Source organism: Myxocyprinus asiaticus, chromosome 31 (genome assembly GCF_019703515.2).
Source record: "Myxocyprinus asiaticus isolate MX2 ecotype Aquarium Trade chromosome 31, UBuf_Myxa_2, whole genome shotgun sequence".
Classification (NCBI taxonomy): Eukaryota; Metazoa; Chordata; class Actinopteri; order Cypriniformes; family Catostomidae; genus Myxocyprinus; species Myxocyprinus asiaticus.
This window is the reverse complement of record NC_059374.1, coordinates 14,732,661-14,747,050: the sequence shown is the minus strand read 5'-3', so window position 1 is coordinate 14,747,050 and position 14,390 is coordinate 14,732,661. Positions and strand designations below refer to the sequence as shown.

Here is a 14,390-nt window from a genome sequence, read left to right as displayed (position 1 = left end):
CCCGTTGCTATAACAGCAACATACACTTCAAGCGTTTATGGAGTGAGTCCTGCATCCAAGCGCTCTTGCATAAAAATGAAGCTTCGTACACACAGGGCAATGCAATACAAAGATAGAATATAATCTACCCGTGTCAAACGAGCCCTGTTCAGAGACCAGACATGAAGTTTCCACAGCTCCGGCCGAGGATGCCAGATTGTGCCTTGTGCCTGCAAGAGCAGATCCCTCTTCAATGGAATTTTCCACGGGAGTTGCGTCCAACAGCTCCACCAGCTTCGGGAATCAAGGGCGATTGGGTCACTCCGGCATCCTGCACCATCATAGTGGAGGACAGAATGCTGTTGAAGCGAGGCAGCTGCCTCGCAAACTGAAGCACATAGCCGTGTTCGATTGTGCGCAGTACCCAATTGGCAATGCTCGTAAGACCATGCCAATGCGTCCATGTAGCGGGCCAGAGGACACAAGGGCTCACCTGCTTCCATCGGGGTCTGAATGCCACCCTCCCTCGGGCAGCGGTTGTGCAGTACAACTAAGTCTACAGTCAGAAGTGGAAAAGAGCTAATTTTTTAGTAGCTATGGTTAGGATATATATCTATGACACTCCATGCATGGTAGTGAAATGTTGTACAGAAATACTCACCCACACTGTGGTGGGGAATAGTTCGGAATGGTCAATGACAGACAGAATAATACAATGCCGCTAACCAATAGAGTAGCGAACATTAAAAACATTACTCTTCATATCCATAAGAGTCAAGGGACAGCAAGAGAGCAGAATTTTATGCTTTATGCAAAGTGGACTGCCCTCTGCTCACCGCGACTTGCAAAAAAACTTGAAGGTTGTACTTTAAGGTTTAACTGCTCTGTTCGTAGGAAAATTCTAATCACGCTTATTTAACGTGTTAAAACAACAGCTACAAAAATAAAATACAAATTAATGCACTAACAAAAAAGCACCAAAATGTATTATGGCATTCACTAAAGTAACTTTGGCATGTCGAACTTGAATATGGTAATCATCCAGTGTGGTATCACAGCACCATGGTATTAACATCTGGTACAATCAGTGTACCATGGTATAATCAGTGTACCATTTTTTTGGAAGGGTAGTGCTACTGAAGTGACATAAAATGGAGATTAGTATCCCACTAGCATAATACGCATATAATATATGCACTCAGATATTATGCTTTTTTAAAGATCCTCTGTGGGCAGGATCGATAGCCATTGATCAGTCCAGGTTAATTGAGCTTATCTGCTCTACAATGCGCTCATTGAAGGAAATGTGATCCATGCACTGAAGAACGGCAGCCATTTCTTTGAAGGCAGCAAGTTCAGCAGGGTCTAATGTAGCCACAGTGACTGGCCCATTAAAACTTTTCCTAAGGCAAATAAACAGAGTTTTGTATGTCTTTAGATTATGCAGCTACAACAGCAGGGAACTCAAAGAGCGGGTAAGTTCACATGGGGCAGACAAGCAGAGAGAGAGAGAGAGAGAGAGAGAGAGAGAGAGAGAGAGAGAGAGAGAGAGCGAGAGCGCAAGTGGGGTAAGGCTCAAAGAAAAGCAGATAGGTGTAATTGCTATGATTATTTTCATAATGTCCTTGGCTTCTGTACCATTTTGGTTACGTTAGAGATGCAGTATTCAAAACTTGTGTCAAAACCTTTACATTTTTAAGATTGACCATATTAATCTTTTTTCAAAGCTGTTTGGCTTTCTCAACATTAGTACACTGAAGCACTTTACTATAAAAAAAACATCAAAATACCAGCTTGGTTCATTTGATTGACTTTTTTAGGACAGGGAAATGTTTTTCATACTTCGCACATTTAGTTATAATTATATTACTACTCTGAGTAACCTAGAGGGTCAAGGTTTGGCTGATTAGCTTAGGCAGGTAGTCTCTGGTAGATGCCATAACTACACCATTCCACAGGCAAAAAGCCTGTTTCTCCACTGAAAGCTATTCAAAAGTATCCAAATAACCTTACAGATCTTTATTGTAAAGGGTTTAAACAATGTTTTCCATGCTTGTTCAATGAACCATAAACAATTAATGAACATGCACCTGTGGAACGGTCGTTAAGACACTAACAGCTTACAGACGGTAGGCAATTAAGGTCACAGTTATAAAAACGTAGGACACTAAAGAGACCTTTCTACTGACTCTGAAAAACACCAAAAGAAAGATGCCCAGGGTCCCTGCTCATCTGCGTGAACGTGCCTTAGGCATGCTGCATGGAGGCATGAGGACTGCAGATGTGGCCAGGGCAATAAATTGCAATGTCCGTACTGTGAGACGCCTAAGACAGCGCTACAGGGAGACAGGAAAGACAGCTGATCATCCTCGCAGTGGCAGACCACGTGTAACAACACCTGCACAGTATCGGTACATCCGAATATTACACCTGCGGGACAGGTACAGGAGGGCAACAACAACTACCCGAGTTACACCAGGAACACACAATCCCTCCATCAGTGCTCAGACTGTCCGCAATAGGCTGAGAGAGGCTGGACTGAGGGCTTGTAGGCCTGTTGTAAGGCAGGTCGTTACCAGACATCACCAGCAACAACGTTGCCTATGGGCACAAACCCACCTTCGCTGGACCAGACAGGACTGGCAAAAAGTGCTCTTCACTGATGAGTTGTAGTTTTGTCTCACATGGGGTGATGGTCGGACTCGTGTTTATCATTGAAGGAATGAGCGTTACACCAAGGCCTGTACTCTGGAGCGGGATCGATTTGGAGGTGGAGGGTCCGTCATGGTCTGGGGCAGTGTGTCACAGCATCATCGGACTGAGCTTGTTGTCATTGCAGGCAATCTCAACGCTGTGTGTTACAGGGAAGACATCCTCCTCCCTCATGTGGTACTCTTCCTGCTGGCTCATCCTGACATGACCCTCCAGCATGACAATGCCACCAGCCATTCTGCTCGTTTTGTGCGTGAATTCCTGCAAGACAAGAATGTCAGTGTTCTGCCATGGCCAGCGAAGAGCCCGGATCTCAATCCCATTGAGCACGTCTGGGACCTGTTGGATTGGAGGGTGAGGGCTAGGGCCATTCCTCCCAGAAATGTCTGGGAACTTGCAAGTGCCTTGGTGGAAGAGTGGGGTAACATCTCACAGTTAGAACTGGCAAATCTGGTGCAGTCCATGAGGAGGAGATGCACTGCAGTACTTAATGCAGCTGGTGGCCACACCAGATACTGACTGTTACTTTTGATTTTACCCCCCTTTGTTAAGGGACACATTATTCCATTTCTGTTAGTCACATGTTTGTGAAACCTTCTCAGTTTATGTCTTAGTTGTTGAATCTTTTTATGTTCATACAAATATTTACACCTGCTAAATTTGCTGAAAATAAAAGCAGTTGAAACTGATAGGATGTTTCTTTTTTTGCTGAATTTAGTTAGCCAAATAAGCTAATTAAACAAAAGAGTGCTGCTATGATGACTTTGTTTTCAAGTCTAAGCTAGTTCTGAAAAACACTTCTGTTTCATCATAGTACATCAGAAGTGACAAGGGCTAGTCTTTGAGGATTGTTTTACACACCCAATGTTAGCTAACGTTAGCTGTTTTGTCAAAGTTGCTGCTTTTGTGCAAATGGCAGTTTTACATTGAATACGAGTCTGCACAGAAAGGTTACAATATTGTTCATCTTAGAGTTATGCTCTAAAAGCCTTCAGTATTACAATCAAGAAAGGTTGTTGCCCACAGTTCTGTTCACCAGACAATCAAAATCCCTTAGGCATGTTGAGCATGTTGTGAGGCATTCAAGAACAGAGATGCTGGCTTGCGTTGCCTTTATCAAGAAATGAGAATAGTGGATATTAAATGTGTTGATCACTTAAAAAGAAATTAACACTAAGTGTTGCTCTGGTAAGAGACAAGGCCTATTTACTTTTTAAATGTATGGTGCATGCTAAGGCGAGCAACCTAAGCAATCATGCCAATAAAGCACACTAAACTGAAACCCAGGTATGGTGAGAGAAAAGGTGAGAGAGAGAGAGAGAAAATCAAAAACAGAGAAAGGCCGTGTGACTCACCCTGGTCAAACTGTCGCTGCATGCTCTCCATCTCTGCCTTATTTCCACTCACCCTGTAGATCCCTTCTGTGCTCAACCCTGAGAGAGATAGAGTTTACATTAATTAATCACTTTTGCACTCTTAATCATTCTCCACAGTCTTGAAGTTTGATAAGGGTTGACAATGCTGTTATCTTAAGCTTGTACAGTATGTACAATGCATTACACATTTAAACCTAAAGCTGCTAAATGACCAGACTCAAACTGTCAGATTTTTGCAGTTTGATTTATCAGACTGTTCATGAAGAATGAACGCTGCTTCTCATGCCTGCAAATGCAGACAGAGGCAAAAGGCAGACAACCGCTCGGTTTGGCCCCTCTTGCATAAGCAGAGACAGAACAAGTACATTGAAAAAGAGAAAGACAGCGAAAGAGGCAGAGAGACACTCTTGAAAATGAGTCAGTGCGGTGCTGAAGCAGACCGCATTGATTGCCTCAACTCTCCTGATCAATTATCCATAAAAGCTTTTTTGTAGAGCTGCAGGATGGAAAAGTGTGTGCCGCGAGGAAGGGTGTGTTTATGGCAGTGTATTTTGGTTAAGAAAATGATGAGGAAAGACAAGAGGAAAAGGGGTAGAAAGAGATTGTAACACTTCCTATGAAAAATCAACTCCGATTATTTAAACATCCTTTTTTATAGATTTGCACTGATCACAAGACTGCAAGAGTCAATAAGTAAGCTATTTGTAAGTTGATTTCTCCTAAAAGTGTAACACTATGGTGCTACAACCAATGGAAGACAAGGGGGAGTTCTCCGGAATCTGTTTGAAAATTCCATTTTGTGTGGCCTGTGTCGTTCTGTAAAAATAGTAGGCTAAAATAGGGTTGTGCAGTATATTGAATATAAACTATGTATAAACTAAGATTTTGTTGGGGTATAAAATTAAGCAACATGAATATAGTCAATATTGTGGATACTTTACTGTGCTTTTCATTATGCTAGGCTAGTTTACTAAGGAATATTAGGGGCCGTTTACAGGACAACATTTTCAACTAAAAACTGAAAACTTTTTATGCATTTTGGCTGTTCGTTTACACGACAACGGTTTTTTGGGGCCTGAAAACGCAAACTTTTGAAAACGGGTTTCAAAGTGCACGTTTTTGAAAACGATGCCGTTATAGTCTCTGTGTAAACATACAAAAACAATGATGTCAAGCGCACGCGTATTACGTGTTATATAAAGAATGATGGATTGATAGGCATCAATTTGAGATGTATAATTATCAATATGAATACTGGTGTCTATGCAAATAACAATAATCAACAATTTATTCATTTGGAGTGTTTTGTATGGAGTGTGAACATTGTACAGTAGGCAGAACCTGCAATTTGAAAATCTTGAAATTAATGTATAGATTCAGATGGGAAAAATGTATTTGTATTTTAAATGTTATTTATTTAATTTTATTTGATGTAACTTTACCCTGCAATTCATTCACCCACCACTTATGTATATAGCCTATAGATAGAGATGTGATGCCATGTACAGTATTCAATGATATGTTTAGAATATGAAAACATGAGGCAGTGAAAATGCATGTTAGATCCAGTGAACACAAGACCTCTCTCTCCATCAGAAGATATCCATATATCAGAGTTCTGTCTGATATCCAAAACCAGTCAACATCAACAGCTTGTTTTGTTAACTTACTCTCCTACCAGCCCAAGAGTCAGCAGGGGGAATACAGAAGAAGGCAGGAGAAGAAGTGATGGTAAAAATGAGCAGTTTATTTAATAATCTTGAGAGTTCACTCTATAGGCATGCGCGCGAGTACTTCAAAACAATGCGCGAGACATTCAAAACTATAATGGCGGACTACAGGACTGTGTTTGTGTGTTTATTGTATTAATAAAGCAACCTCATCGTCCGTCCAGACAAAATTGCTCGATGCTTTCGCCATCTTCATTGTTTGTATTCACCGCTCTGTGGAAGAATGCTTATGTGCGCAGGCGCATATTGTTTCTTTACAAAGTGACATCGCCAACTACTGGCCTGGCATGCATAATACAGCGTTTTCAGTTGTTTTAAGGGATCCGTGTGAACGGGGATAGTTTTGACAATGTTGTCGTCTGTACGCGAAACTTTTCAAAAACACAAAGGAAAAACTTTTCCATTTTTAGTACATCGTTGTCGTGTAAACGTACCCTTAGTAGGGTTTTTGTCCTTGTCTATATGTACTCTGATTTATGAGCATGAAAGTAGTGATGTCCGATTGGTTTGCAAACCAGTCTAAACCAAAATCAGGCCCGAAACACACTCTTATTTAGATCTTCTATCGATACAAGCTCAATTTCATGCGTCAATGCATTCCAAAATTAGTCAGACCACAATTAAAAATTTACAATTACGTGTTGCATTCTCACCATTGCCACATGGGGCACCATAGTAGGCATTAGTATAAAGTGTCTTCAATGCTAAGTTTTCTCTTTAGGTCAACTACTGTCAGGGTGGAGCAACAGTTTGAAAAGAATCTTGGGCCCTGTTAACACCCGCCATTAAAGACTGCGTTTTGGGGGGCCTGGGTAGCTCAGCGAGTAAAGACACTGACTTGAGAAGCGAGTTTGAATCCAGGGTATGCTGAGTGACTTCAGCCAGGTCTCCTAAGCAACCAAATTTGCCCGGTTGCTAGGGAGGGTAAAGTCAAATGGGGCAACCTCATGGTCGCTATAATGTGGTTCTCGCCCTCGGTGGGGCGCATGGTGCATGGATGCCGCAGAGAGTAGAGTGAAGCCTTCACACGCGCTATGTCTCTGCGGTAAAGCGCTCAAGCCACGTGATTAGATGCGCGGATTGACGGTCTCCGATGCGGAGGCAACTGAGATTCATCCTCCGCCACCTGGATTGAGGCGAGTCACTACGCCACCACAAGGACTTAAGAGCACATTGGGAACTGGGCATTCCAAATTGGGGAGGGAAAAAAAAAAAAAAAAAAAAAAGCGTTTTGGGTGATCCAATCACAAGTGGACGAGCGAGACACATCCTGTTTCGTAATATGCGTCTCTTTTGACCACTTGTGTTCGAATTTCCAAAGTGGCCACACGCATTTTCGACCACCTCCGAAAGTGGACAATGTTATAAAAGTTTTAAACCATCCCACCCACCATCGTCAGTTATAGTTTTAAACAGATTACCCAAAATGCATCTTAATACCAGGTGTAAATGGGGCCAAGAACCAGTATATCTGCAAAATTGTTCTTCATTGTTTTGCAAACTGGTCTGATTAAAATTAAGCCTAAACAAATACTCTATTTCAGTGGTTCCCATCCCTGTTCCTGGAGGCCCCCAACACTGCACATTTTGTATATCTTCCTTATCTGACACATTCAATTCAGGTTATGGAGTCTCTACTAACAAGCTAATGAGTTGAATCAGGTGTGTTTGATTAGGGAGATAACCAAAATGCGTAGTGTTGAGGGGCCTCCAGGAACCGGGTTGGGAACCACTGCTCTATTTAAGTCTTCTGACTCCACAAGCTTGATTTCATGCTTAATTGTGTTCCAAAATGTGTCATCCCACAATTAATGTTGCATTATCAGAACTGCATAAATGTTCTTCAACAACTTCTCTTTCAGGTTAACTACTGTCATGGTGGAGCAACAGTTTAAAGAGAACCTTGCTGAGCAAAATGTACCAGCACTAAGCTCAAATGAATCAAACACTTCAACAGACTGAGAGCACTGATATAAAATAAGCTTTTTCACTCATGAAAATCAGAAAAGTCCTCAGAACCATCAATTTAAAGCTGAGACCAATTCTAATATAAATTTGAAAACTACTTTTGAGAAAGAAACTACAGGCATATGAGGGAGAAAGAGAGACTGTCAAGGACAGTCAAAGACAATACAAGGAAGTCCTTCCATCTTAAGCTCTCTTTTCTCATTGTCCATCAGTTCATCATATAATTCCATCACTTTTAGCCTTTTGGCCTTCAAACTTAACCTCCAGTCCATTAGCAACGTCAAGACAACGTCATGATATGTCGTCATGAAAAGAGAAAGCACTTTGGGCCTCATGGGCATCTCTAACTGAAGCTCATCATGATATTTTTGCTTAAAGCCCTTCTAATGCACAGCTACCCCTGCAACATGTCTAAAGAAACCCCTGCCTCTTCCTGTGGTCATCTTCAGCATATCCCCAAGGGGCCAGTTCCAGCTAATTCTGCACTTCTCCTCCTCAAATGGCTCTCACGATCCCTCCTTTCCTGTCTGTCTTATCCAAAATTGACCTACAAGTAGAACTTTATCCACCATACCTTTCTTAATTAAGCAATATAACATGAGCAAGAGTGCTGTTGAGGGCACAAAGGCGCAGGTAATCACAGGCATGGCGATATTCAGTAAAATTACTCTATCATGTGATATTCCTTTATGAACAAGAAGTTCATATTGACTAATTTGCATTTCAGACACAACATGGCAAGTTATTTTGTCTATTTTCCGACATTGAAATAGTTCAAACTAAATTCAAAGCAGGATCAACTGTTGCATGTTGCGGAGCATTGCAAAGACTGAAAGTTGTCTTGAACGCTGCAAACACAGGCAAGCGGAGTGATTCAAACAGTAAAGCATTCCAGTGCTGGTATATTAAATATCAGCACTCTTTGAACACAGCTTGACCAATAGGAGTAGCGGACTGGAACTGTTGCATAAGGGTTTACACCAGGAGGTCTACACATCATTACCCTTACTAAAATGTATCCCATTTTTTTATTGTAGTAAAACTAACTGGTATTATGTCAGAAATGTTAAAGATGGGGGGCCTGGGTAGCTCAGCGAGCAATGATGCTGATGACTAATGTGATCAGTCACATTAAGTCACAGACAGAAACCTGCAGACTTTTTTTTTTTTTTTTTTTTTTTACATTTTCTGTGGAATTCTGTGGAAGTGTTTTAAACATAGCCAAATTTATTAAATGGACCTGAGAGTATTATACCTTTTTTATTACTGGTAGCTGAAAGCATCATCAAATTAGCCAAAATATTTGATAAACAAACATGTAAGGGGTGGGGAATGTGTAGAACTTTTGTGACTGACAGCTGTCAAAATTCTGCGATTTTCCACGTGCACATTCCATCTGGGCCTGGTCATATGGCATTTACAGCTCAGGTGACTGGCTCAAAAACAATATGTTTCTGTAACTGAGTACCAATGACCACAGATGGCAGCATCAAGGTCAGATACTTCCAGGGCTGCAATGGCCAGCTGAGCAACTCCCATTGAGCTTAATGGGAAAGCTAACTGATAGCTCTCTGCAGGTTTTTTTTAGAACTTCTTGGTTAATACCATTATAGGGTCTTCTAAATGACAGTTTACAGCATACATTCTGCTCTGAAACATCCATGGTTAGTGCTGAACGGCAGCCTGCCACTGTGTTTTCTGTTCCCATGCTGGTAGATCAGCGCTGGACTCTAATTCTAGACCAGGTCTCGTCATGCCTCAGGTGAATTCCGCAATGAGCAATAGAGAAAACCATGTGGAGACAATAGCTGCTATGGCCCTTTAACACCCAACACTCATTTATCATACTATCCCATTGCTACAGAAGGGAGGAACTGACAGAAAAGAAAGGGAGAGAAAAAGAGGGAACAGAAGTTAAATGTTGGGATGCAAATGAATGAACAGGAAGTAAGAGGAACAATAGGGGAACGTGAGTATTTTTGGCACAGAGGGCATAAAGGAAGGGAAGGATATGGATCCCTATAGAAGACAGGTAAAACTGTTATTCTGAGGTTATGCAAGTCATGTGTCACAGCCCATGACCGTCATTTCATTTCTCCTCTATCAAACCAAAGAATAAAATTGAGAAAAAGTGACCAACTCATGAGTTCATTTAACCTTACAATTCCTGTATAAAAAAAATAAATAAATAAAAAAAAAAAAAAATATTACATTAGATATTTTTTCTTGTTTTCAGAGAAATGTAACAAAATTTAGTAATTTATGCTTATAGCACGCAGGGATTGACATTAACTTTTTGCTCACCCACCACTGTGGTTAGTGATTTTCCAAAGTAATTAACTCATCAAACTCATCATTTTCACTTAACAAAATCCCCAGCCCCACAAAAAGTGATAAAGGTAACTACAGACTTGAACTGCATGCATTTGTTTGGACATTTTATTTGAATGAGAATTATGAGTTTAGCAGGACACGGGCCTAATGAATAACATCATCTCGGAATATCTGAAAGCAAGCATGACCTGTCAGAACAAGAGTAGGATAACAGAAGGGAAAACTTTGTCAATAATTTGTCCATAATTCATGGAAATCCATACTTTAAACCCCTTCATTCAAAATTGTACAGGACTTGCCCTTTAACAGTGGCATTTGTACACTGTAAAAAAAAAAAAAAATCCTGTTAAATTTACGGTAAAAAACTGGCAGCTGTTGCTGCCAGAAATTCATCATAAAAAAAAAAAATACAGTAACCACTTTTAAGGCATTATGGGATGTAATTTTGATGCCTGTATATTTTACAGTGCATTACCGTCGTTTATATTATTAAATAACAAACTTGATATATTAACCTTCTGAAACTGTAAAAATCTGCTTTTCACTTTATAATGTATTGTTAATCACAGTAGTAATTACAAAAGAGCATATGATGACATGAAGTTCACCAAGAGAGGCCATTCCTGGAGCAATGACTAATAAACATGTAGAGACAGTGCTCAGTGTCACTCACACAAACACTAAACACCATCAGGGTAACACATGTGAAATATAGATGCAGTAAACATTAACTAGACTACATTAAATATAAAACAGAACACCCTAATGTACATAACTGATATTAAAAATACGAAGAAACATAACTATTCCCATAAAATACAATGAAATGAACTGGGTGATGCAGGGAATTCAGGGAATGCCCGATTATCGTTTTTTACTGTAATTTACTGTAAAAAGTACATGTACTCTCTTGTTAAACATAATATACATTTTTACTGTTAATTATACAGAAAATCAAACTTTTTACTTTAAAAAAAATATATATATATATTTGTACCATATTTTACTGTAAAACTACATGTATTGTCTTTTTAAATATATTGTAAAAAAAAAAATGTACCATATATTTTAAGCTAACTACCCATTAACCAATTAACTTTTTTTTTTACTGTAGCATTTTTAAAATTACGAAATATTTTTACAGTGTATATTAAGGCCATAACCACAGATAAGACCATTAATGGCTCCTCATTACTGTTAGGTCATTGTAGATAGTCAATTGTTTTTTTAGTTTTTGGAATTTATCCCCTTTTCTCCCCAATTTGGCATGCCCAATTTCCAATGCTCACTAGGTCCTCATGGTGGCGCAGTTGCTTACCTCAATCCGGGTGGCGGAGGACAAATCTCAGTTGCCTCCACTTCCGAGACAGACAGCCCGCGCATCTTATCGCGTGGCTTGCTAGCGTGTGTGGAGGCTCTTTGAACTCGCAACTCCAGCGGTGGTGGTCAGCATCATTGCTCGCTGAGCTACCCAGGCCCCCCCCCCATCTTTAACATTTCTGTCATAATACCAGTTAGTTTTACTACAATAAAAAATGGGATACATTTTAGTAAGGGTAATGATGTGTAGATTGAAAAATCTTGTAATTTATGTTGGTACATGCCACAGTGTTGTTCACCCCTTTTCCTCGTCAGTGCTGTTTATAATGTCAAGGCTGTCTAGTCGTTTGATATGTTTGGCTTCCTTCAAAGCGCTGTAATATAGAACAATCAGTGTAAAATTTCGGCTGCATAAGTTGTGATCTGCGCCGCAATATCGAGGGAAGCCTGGTTGTGATCTAGCATGTGATCAGGTCTGCGCTATCCTATCTATGGAGCGTGCATAATGATAAAGCCTGGATAATGAGGGAAGCCCGGTTGACCAGCGCGCTTCAGAGATACGATAGCACAGAGCAGTTCTCTTGAGTGATTGGGTCTGCAATGGCTCAGGCCACACAAGCGAAAACCTGGCTAAAAGCGTGCTGCGTAAAAGACACGCCTACGTTTCAGATAAGAATATCTAGTACTTATAAAGCACTGAATGCAAGTTGAATATAATTTAACTTGCTTTGGCGGCCCGACATTCACAGAATATTCAATGCAGGAAAAACCCTGTAAACATCACCCGCCAAAGTGGCTAGTAAGTGTGACGGAATTACCTGCCACTGCCAACTTCTACCAGCACTTGGTGGGTGAGCAGGAGTTAATGTCTAGCCCTGATAGAAGGGAAAATATATTTGCCAATGTGGTAAAACAAGCAGAAACCACACTAAATTTGGTTAGATTTCTCTGAAAACACAAATCTTGTATTCTGCTTCAAGTAAGGATGTTTAGAAATTTTTTCCAGGAAAATAAGACAAAGGTTTTGTTTTGTTTTTTTGGGGGGGGGGGGGGGGTGTTGCAATCAATGAGGGTGGCATTAAACAATAAATTTGTTTTAAATAACTTGATTGGCTTGTGAAAATTGGGGGTTCCAAACCAAATTGAATGGGTGGTCAAAGTAACATCAACAGAAAAGTAAAGTTGTTTCTGATTATTAAATTGTACATATTGATGAACGATTACAATGAATTTTTTATTTTATTTGGAATAACGTGCAACAATGAAACGATCACGATATAATCGTTCACATGTGCTTTGGACTCATAGACACTCAGTGCAGCTCTTCAATATGGAAACTGGTGGATATTCAACAAATCAAAAGACTAAATAAGTATAACATTTAATTGCACAAAACTATCATAAGTACCCCAAAAAATGTAAACCTATGGATTATGCTTAATAATGTGAACATTGCTATTAGCATACAATTTGAAGTCTTATTGTTGAAGCTGGTGATTTTGTCACAAAAGATGTGCTTTAACGAATTAGGAAAGATGAATTTGTGAAATGAATCCCTTTTAAAGTACTATTAGTTACCACTAGTTAGCCATCCTAGAGGATATTTTAACTTCAAAAGGCAGTGAGAGATAGACAGTATTGCTGTGTTCACAAGACTAAAAAAAATTCAGTCGCCATGACTAAGCACATCTTGATTGTTACTATAGGACTTGCTTGACATGTCAAACTGACATTTCTCTACAAAAGCCTTTGTAAAAGCCATTTTGTGTAATTCTGATAAGGATGCATTGTTTTGAAGGGTAAGGTAATGTGTGTGTGTGTGTGTGTGTGTGTGTGTGTGTAACTGTATTCTCTAGTTGAGGGTGCTATCAGCGAATCACGCTGTAGGCTGTTGTAGAAGCCAGTTCCACTCAGAGAGCACAAAAAAAAAATAAAAAATAAAAAAAATAAAAAAAATAATAATAATAGCTGAGCCCGAGAGACTGTTCACCATTTCTGCTCAGATATCGATCTCAATGAGCGAGTTATCAGGCAGAAAATTACTGTAAGGGGCTTGGCATCCCACACACACACACACACACACACACACACACACACACACACACACACACACACAAACAAACATGAAAGGGTCAGGAGAAGGGAGGGCAAAAAGACATGGACATGAAAAATGTAAAGGATCCAGAAAATGAGGGACATAGATCAGGAACAGAAATCAGAAAACAATTAATAATAGGTCATTGCCTCAGCACTGGCCTCTAGTGGTTCACACTGGTCCAAAGGGTGGGGCCTACACCAAATGTATGCTTCAGTTTTCATTTGAAGAGAAGTTTAGCGCACAATGCGTGTGACATACATTTCGGCATCAGCAGTGATGTCTTATTCAAAATAAATAAATAAATAAATAAATAATAAATAAAAAAAAAAATAATCGCTTGATCATATTTGCCCAAATATTTGTCACAGAAGTTGCACTTAGGAAATTAAAAACATCCGTTCGCAATGGGAGTTTAAGGTGACTTAAAATCTTAAAATTTAAAAACTTACAATTGTGGTCAGTGGGAACAGTGGGAATTAAAACCTGGGTTTTTCCTGATCCATTGTTCCTAAAGAAAATCTACATAAGCTCAACCCCACATAGGCCTTTTGGTAATTTTAAGCTCAATTTGGACATAATACTCTAAATTAAAGCAATAAGCCATGTGAGGCCACACATTACAGTCAATACATTTACATGCACAGTAATAATCGAGCTACAGCAGGTTTTTGCACAAAGCGACGAGGCCAGTTATGGTCCGATTAACATGGTGGACAAAGCTGAGCTACACTCGCATTATCTAGGTCTGTTAGTCCAACTTCTAAAAAAATCTGACTTAACATTTTAATATGTAGAGTTAGGGTTAGGTAACTAAATTAGAATTAAAATTATAAATGAAAATTCAAGTCATTTTCAGTCTTTGTATGGTGGAAT

The 14,390-nt window shown here is 39.8% G+C and overlaps 1 protein-coding gene across 3 annotated transcripts in view; it reads right to left on the bottom strand.

Annotated features, from left to right (window-relative positions):
- Positions 1-14,390, bottom strand: part of LOC127421882 (rho GTPase-activating protein 35-like) — a 158,817-nt gene that overhangs the window by 20,518 nt on the left and 123,909 nt on the right. For all 3 annotated transcript variants that reach the window (XM_051665076.1, XM_051665075.1, XM_051665077.1), the window contains exon 4: positions 4,047-4,124. In XM_051665076.1, the coding sequence (XP_051521036.1) occupies positions 4,047-4,124 (78 nt within the window). The remainder of the gene's footprint in view (positions 1-4,046; positions 4,125-14,390) is intronic.